Below are 8,021 nucleotides of genomic sequence, written 5' to 3'. Positions count from 1 at the left end.
TAGATTCCTTTAATTCTTGCATTTAATAATGATTACTTCTATTGCACTCTATGTGTTTGTTGAAATGTCTCTTTTAGTTTTAGTGTAGATTTTGTTCCTCTTGGCCTAGGTAGAGTAATTAGTGACACTTGAGTTATCTAATTCCTTTGTTGATTGATAATTGGAGAGATTGCTAATTGGTTTGGAGTGCACTAAAGCTAGTCTTTCCTTGGGAGTTGGCTAGGACTTGTGGCTCAAGTCAATTCATCCACTTGACTTTCCTTTCTTTAGTAAGGGTTAACTAAGTGGTAGCAATGAACAATTCTCATCACAATTGAGAAGGATAACTAGGATAGAACTTCTAATTTTCATACCTTGCCAAGAGCCTTTTATAGTTGTTAGTTTACTTTCTTGCCATTTATCTTTCATGCTTCATATCAAAACCCCAAAATAACTCACAACCAATAACAAGACACTCTATTGTAATTCCTAGGGAGAACGACCCGAGGTTTCAATACTTCGGTTTATAAATTTTAGGGGTTTGTTTTAGTGACAAACAACTTTTTGTATAAAAGGATTAGTGATTGGTTTAGAAACTATACTTACAACGAGATTTTATTTGAGAAATTCTAAACCGTCAAAAATCCAATCGTCACTCCTTCGAGCTCAATGGTGTGAACTTCCTTGCCTTTTCCTCTCAGGTTTAGCCTTTCATTATAGCATTTTCTTTCCAATTTTTTATCTCCCCTGATGGATGCAATTCCCTCTAGTGTTGGAAACTTCATGCAAAGATGGGGGGTAAATACCACTGTCCCCAGCCGATTTAGGGTGGTTCTACCTATTAAAGCGTTATAGGCGGAGCCCACATCAATGACTATGAAATCGATGCTTAGGGTCTTGGATTTCATCCCCTTTCCAAAAGTTGTGTGTAGGGTATGAATCCTAGTGGCTTTATTGGTGTATCCCCCAACCCATATAGAGTATTAGGGTATGCTCTTAACTCTTTTTTATCCAATCCCAACTTGTCAAATGCTGGTTTGAACAGGATGTCAGCCGAACTCCCCTGATCCACCATGGTTCTGTGTAGGTGGGCATTGGCGAGAATCATGGTAATCACCACTGGATCATCGTGTCCAGGAACAATGCCCTGCCTATCTTCTTTGGTCGAAGAGATGGTTGGGAGCTCGGGCGATTCGCTTCTGACCTGGTAGACTTCCTTTAAGTGTCTCTTGAGAGATGACTTTGTGAGACCTCCTCTAGCAAACCCCCCTGAGATCATGTGGATGTGCCTTTCTGGGGTCTGTGGGAGTGGATCTCTTCGATCCTCCTCATCTCACTTCCTCTTGTCATGATGGTCCGACCTTTCCATGAGATATCCGTCAAGCCGACCTTCCCTGGCCAGTTTTCTATCACATTTTTTAGGTCGTAACAATCATTCGTTGAGTGCCCATATAGTTTATGGTACTCGCAGTACTCGCTACGACTTCCCCCTTCTTGTTCTTGATGGGCCTGGGGGGAGGTAGCCTTTCAGTGTGACAAATTTTCCTATGGACGTCGACTAGGAAAACTCGTAGAGGAGTATAAGAGTGATATCTCCTGGGCCTTTCAGTCCCGACTTCTTCCTTTTTCTTGGGCTCCCTCTCCTTTTCCTTTGATAAGTGAGAGTGCCCAGGTCGCCAGCTTGGCTCTCGTAGCCTGGCATTTTCTTCCATGTTGATGTACTTCACGGCTCTTTCTTGTACAACACTCAAAGAAGTCGGGTGCTTTTTCGAGATGGACTGGGAGAATGGGCCTTCTCGGAGTCCATTCACTAGGTCCATAATTACTGCTTCTGTGGACAAGTCTTGAATTTCTAGACACGCTTTGTTGAACCTTTCCATGTAGTCCCTCAAAGGTTCTCCGACCTCCTGTTGTACCCCTAGGAGACTCGGTGCGTGCTTTACTTTATCCTTCTGGATTGAAAATCACATGAGGAACTTTTGCGAGAGGTCGTCGAAACTAGTAACCGACCTGGGGGGAGGCTATCAAACCACTTCATCGCCGCCTTTGTCAAGGTTGTCGGAAAGGCCTTACAGTGAGTAGCATCAGAAGCGTCGGCTAGGTACATCCGACTTTTGAAATTGCTCAAGTGATGCTTGGGGTCAGTAGTCCCGTCGTACAGGTCCATATTGGGGCTTTTGAAGTTTCTTGGAACTTTTGCCCTCATTATGTCCTCACTGAACGGGTCTTCTCCCCCCAAGGGAGAGTCCTCTCAGTCACTGCGAGAGCTTCGACCTCGAAGATTCGATTCCAGCCTCAGGAGCTTTTCTTCAAGCTCCTTTCAACGCTCGACCTCTCTTCTCAAGTTCCTCTCTGCATCTCGCTGTCGCTCTAGTTCTTGTTCTAGCTGCTCCAGCCGTTCCTGGTGACTGTGGAGTAATCCCATGAGGTCGGCAGCGTGAGGCTGCCCCCCTTTTTCTGGTCCGTACACCTTGGAGGGATTCCCCCTGGGGTCTTTTACACCAGAAGGGCCTTCGTGGTGTTGGGAACTTGCTCCTTCCAGGGATACTATAGCTCTGTTATTGTTGGCTGCATCTAACTGTTCTTGCTCTGAATCAGATGCAGTGTGCCCATCCGAAGGCTGGTCGTCCGCCATTACTGGATGATTATTCAGGGTCCCCGACAACGGCGCCAATGTTACGTGGGTAACTTGAGATAGGTAGATTGAGTTTGAATGATTAGCCCAAATGTCAAGAGAAGGTGGCCTCCAACTTAGTTTGCGTCTGGGAGCCGCCGTCCGATTTGTATATGTGAAAGAATGGGGGGTGGTACCTACAAAGACACTCCGATGCCTAAGTCAACAAGGGGTTAAGCAGGTTTAAAGAGTATTAGAACTTCGAGATACTTGAAGGGTGTCAGTATATTTATAGTGATAATCCAATAACTACCTTTGGAGTAGTTCCACTTTTTAGGGTGGATAACCGTCCCTTTATTTTAGGGTAGTTGAGATATGGCTTCGGGAAGTGGGTTGAGAGATTTTATGGACAATTACTTATTTGAATAAGTATTATCTGCCAACTATCCTTCGAACCCGACTTCTTTAGGATGGAGCCTGTGTTGAATCCGACCTCTTCTGAGAAAGTCGGTAGATAGCAAAGACTAATCTAAAAGATTGGGCTTTTTTGACTTACTTAAATCTGATCCTAGTGTTAGGATAGGTATGAACAATAATTATTAATTATAATTGTTAAAATTGGGCTGATTGTAAGTTGTTCCCTACTACTTTTTCTTATTTAAATACCGCTTTTCCTTAAATACCTTATTTGAAACCTAGAATGACCCTCTTAAAATTCAGCCTTGTATAATGTACTTACTTTCTGGTACTCGTATAAAATAATTAAGCACGCGTTGAATCATTAAAGAAGGTTCACAAATTTAAGCGTCCTATTGGAATTTCAAACTATTTTAACTGCACTAAAATTTGGAACAGATATATTTAAAAGACATAAAAATCTATTTAAATTAATCTAAAGTTATTAAAATAAATACATAATATTAGATATAATAAATATATAATTTTAGATATTACATGTATAAAATTATAAATATTATGTTAAATAAAATAACTTTAAATTATTGTCTTTCTAACATTACTGAATTATAATATCTAAACTATCTCCTCTTTAAGTGTACCCATTAAATGTATGTTTGAATGTTATTAAATTATATAAAAAATAATTTTAAAAAATATATTTTAAATGACGTTAATGTGTTCCACAAATCTTTTAAAATAAAAGTGAAAATATTAAATGATAAAAAAATATATTTTTTTTTAAAACTTGACAATTTTCAAACCTAAACATAATTGATATAAAAAATATTTTCATATCAAATATTTAAACATCAAATTATTTTAAATTTTTTAAAAAATATGATCACTTGAAAAAGATAATGCTGTTAAAACCTCGAGTTGATAAACATGCAAAGGGAAACTTCCAAATCTGCAGATCCATCAGAATATATCAAACGTTATAAGATTAATCATAACCATGTGATTGGTTAGCTGTCATTCTTCAAATAGGAAATTTGGTTCCAACTGCTACATCACATTACATTACAATATCTTAACATAGAACTCCTAGATTTACTGATTACAAACAAAGAGTGAAACATGTATTTAACTTGATTATATCATTTATTTGTGTACTTTACAGCTTAAACTGAATTAGGCCGGGCCAACTTTCAAGTAACTACGTTCAAAGGTTTAGTTACTAATAACTTGATGTATTGTGAGTACAAAATTTCAATCGATAATCTAGGTAGCCAAATGGGCCATTCTTTGGAATCTATTACTCTTTAGTACTTTAAAGCACAACATGATCAAGAAAAATATGCTTTTATTAAGCATTACAGTTTAAAAGGGATACCTGAAAGTGACAAAAAGGAAAAGAAAGCTAAGCCTGAAAAACCAACACTAATTTGGTTTTATCTGTGTCTTGGTGTACATGGTAAAATTTATCTGTCTAAGCCAACAAAACACTCTTAAGAGCCTTTTAAATTTCAAGTGTGCAAAGCAAAAACATTCCACAAGATAAGGTAACAAACACTTCCATTCTCAACAACATGGAGAAATATCAGTATCAACTGATATTGAAAATAGTTTCACTGCTTTTAACAGTGAAAATTGCATTTGGAGATTGGTGCAGTTCACAAGACTTGGAAGGTTTGATTGGTTTCAAGAATGGAATTCAGCTGGATACATCTGGAAGATTGGCAAAATGGGTTGGTCAAAGATGCTGTGATTGGGAAGGCATTGTATGTGATAATGCAACAACATCAGGAACAAGAAGAGTGACACAGATTCATCTTCCAGGGTTTATTTCCACAGATAAAGACTTGTTTCGAACCCAAATGATTGGTCACTTTTCACTTTCCATCACACTCCTCACCTCACTTGAAATCCTTGATCTTGGAGGCTTAGTAGGCCTCAGTGGAACAATTCCACAAACACTTGGCATGCATCTGCAAAAGCTCCAAAAGCTTTACCTTTATGGAAACAACTTAACAGGCTCAATTCCAGAAAGCATTGGTAAGTTGCAAAACCTACAGGAACTTGCAATTCATGAAAATAGGCTATCTGGGTCAATTCCTTCTAGCCTTGGAGCCCTAAGAAAACTGAAAAGTTTGCTGCTTTATTCAAATAAAATCTCAGGTACATTACCACTCTCACTTGGGAACTTGACAAATTTGGTAGAATTGGATCTTCATGAAAATTCCATCAATGGTCACATACCAAATAGCATTGGTCAGATGCAGAATCTTGAAAAGCTTGACCTTTCAAGCAATTTGCTAAATGGGAGAATCCCTTCATCATTATCCAATTTAACTTTCATTTCAGTTTTGTATTTGGACACAAATAATCTTGAGGGAACAATCCCATTCCCTTCGAGAAATGGTGGTGAAAATATGCATTCTTTAGGGTTCTTGAGGCTCAATGAGAACAATCTAAGTGGAAATTTACCTTTCAATTTCGGTCAACTTGTTTCTCTTCAAAGGGTATCATTGTCAAACAACAAACTTGAAGGTGCATTGCCTTCAAGTTTGGGGAATTTGCATCATTTGACTGAGATTTACCTAAGTGGAAACTTTTTCTCTGGCCAAATACCAAAATCATTAGGCCAAATTTCTCACCTCATAATGTTCAACATTTCCAAAAACTTGATTCAAAGGCCATTGCCAAAAGAGATGTCAAACCTTCAAAATCTTCAAACAATTGATCTCTCTTTCAACCCTTTGAACCTCACTTCCATCCCCGAATGGCTGCCAAGTCTATTGTCGCTCTCCGGCATTTACCTTGCAGGCTGTGGAATCCAAGGCCGAATTCCAGAAGTTTTGAATACAATCAAAAGTCCAATTCAGGAATTGGACTTATCAATGAACTTTCTCAGTGGAAGCATACCTTCATGGATAGGTTCCTTCAGCCAACTCTACTTATTGAACCTCTCAAGAAACTCACTTGATTCATTCATCCCTCGGTCCATTGCGAAATTGCGCAATCTTGCAATTCTTGATCTTAACTCAAATAGGCTTACAGGATCCATAACTGAGGCATTTGAAATTGAACAAGATTCCACTGGAGGATCACTGACATACCTGGATCTTTCCCATAACAATTTCTCTAGTGGAGTTGAAGAAATTGGTGTAGGAGGGCAATTCAACATTCAATTTCTGAATCTTTCTCACAACAATCTGAAGGGTATGTTGTCAAGTTCACTTGGGAGGCTAAAATCCATTCACAGTTTGGACTTGAGCTTCAACAAGTTAGCATCAAATTTACCAGAGTTTCTTGCAAATTTGACCACATTGGAGATACTTAGGCTGCAAAAGAATCACTTTAGTGGTAACATTCCTAATGCATTTCTCAAGCTTAGAAAGTTGAAGGAGTTGGATCTATCAGATAATGTTCTTGAAGGGGAAATTCCAGAGGGTGAACCTCTGATTAACTTCCCTGGTAGTTCTTATTCTGGTAACAAAGGTTTGTGTGGAAAGCCTCTTGCTCCTTGTAAACTCTGAGGATTCTTCTTCCCTCACATGTCATTGTAAGAACCATGAAATTTTATTCATTATTATTATTATTATTATTATTATTATTATTATTATTATTATTATTATTATTATTATTAAATAGAGAATTTTCTGTGCAGGTAACATTGAGCCGATATCAGGATTCAGTTATGTGAAACTTCTAATTTTCTATTAACTTAATATTGCAATAGAGATTCTTTTATTTTTTGTGGTTTTTCCTTTCCATTCTTTGGTGCTTTCTTTCCACAGTGAGTATTAAATATAATTTAAACAAAATGTTAATTGAGAATAAAGCTACATTATTGAAGGTTATATATTAACCATGAAACTGTTTTTGTCATTTTAATGGTACATCCTCACATGAAGATGCTCAAATTTGTAGACAGTAGATTCAATCTAAAATATTGACGTGTGTTCTATAGTTAATTTAACCAAATTAAACTAGAGAAGACAGTTGATAACTGGTTGTAAAATAAAAATCTAATGTTTTTCGATTAAACTAACTACATAACACAAGCTAATGTTATTCGAGTCTGAATCTTTATAGGTGAAGATAATTTTAGAAATCTTCATCTAAATTTCCACCATAAGATGAATAGAAAAAAGACTTAACCTAGATTAGTAGAAACATATAATGACACCACAGTTAACTGCTCCTGTAACAATTTTTCTTTTTTTCAATTAAAAATAAAACAAAATAAATTTCAGTTTTTTTTTTTTTTTCTGGATTCATTTGTGCAAACCTTATTTGGATGTGTTGAAGTTGGAGTAGCACATCCACCGGTTGCTTTCAATCACAATGCACACGCTTTCAACTGCTACGACACCAATAGTTTGTACACTTCATTTATTTTCCAATGGTTGTACACCAATCTGGCTTTTGGTTGCTGCCGTGAAATGATAAAGACGTGTCTCTCTCATATTTTATATTTTAGTGTACAAAATTTTACTTCAAAATCGTTGGAAAAATATCTCTTTATATCCATCTATTTTAAAATTAAAAAAAATAACGAATTTTTTAAGAGAAAAATTTAAAAATTTTCCTACCATTATGTTTTTCAACGTGTTTCGTTTTCTAAACCTTTAAAGTTATTTTTAATTAAAATCTATAGATATAAAATAAAAAATGTTAGAAGAACAGTAGAAAAATTTTTTGGTTAGTAGTTAGTTAATAATATTTAAAAGTGTAGAACTAAATATTAAAGTATGTTGTTAAATTGTTAAACTAAAAAAATTAAATTAATGACTAAAAATATTAATTATAAGAGGCCTGCTACACATACAAGCTTACAATCTTACAAGTTGTCACAAGCCCAACAAAACACACGCGCATTATTCCCACATTCAAGAGTAAATATACGCAGGTTATTCAACCACTTCCTGTTTTCAAAGTGTGCTACTCACCATGCATTATAAACGACTCTTCTTCTTCTTCCTCCATGAAAACGAGTTTCTTGACAAATTTGTTCGATCTCCTT

General features: G+C 36.6%; 1 protein-coding gene across 1 annotated transcript; it reads left to right on the top strand.

The window, feature by feature from the left end:
- The first annotated feature begins 4,435 nt into the window (after window positions 1-4,435).
- On the top strand, window positions 4,436-6,611 carry LOC107489082 (probable leucine-rich repeat receptor-like protein kinase At1g35710). Its single transcript, XM_016109862.3, has one exon. It carries the CDS (start codon window positions 4,582-4,584, stop codon window positions 6,529-6,531), a length of 1,950 nt encoding a protein of 649 aa, XP_015965348.1. The 5' UTR covers window positions 4,436-4,581; the 3' UTR covers window positions 6,532-6,611.
- The last annotated feature ends 1,410 nt before the right edge of the window (window positions 6,612-8,021 follow it).

The sequence above is a fragment of the Arachis duranensis genome, chromosome 5 (assembly GCF_000817695.3).
Source record: "Arachis duranensis cultivar V14167 chromosome 5, aradu.V14167.gnm2.J7QH, whole genome shotgun sequence".
Classification (NCBI taxonomy): Eukaryota; Viridiplantae; Streptophyta; class Magnoliopsida; order Fabales; family Fabaceae; genus Arachis; species Arachis duranensis.
The sequence above is the reverse complement of the archived record's forward strand: the minus strand, read 5'-3'. Positions and strand labels throughout refer to the sequence as shown.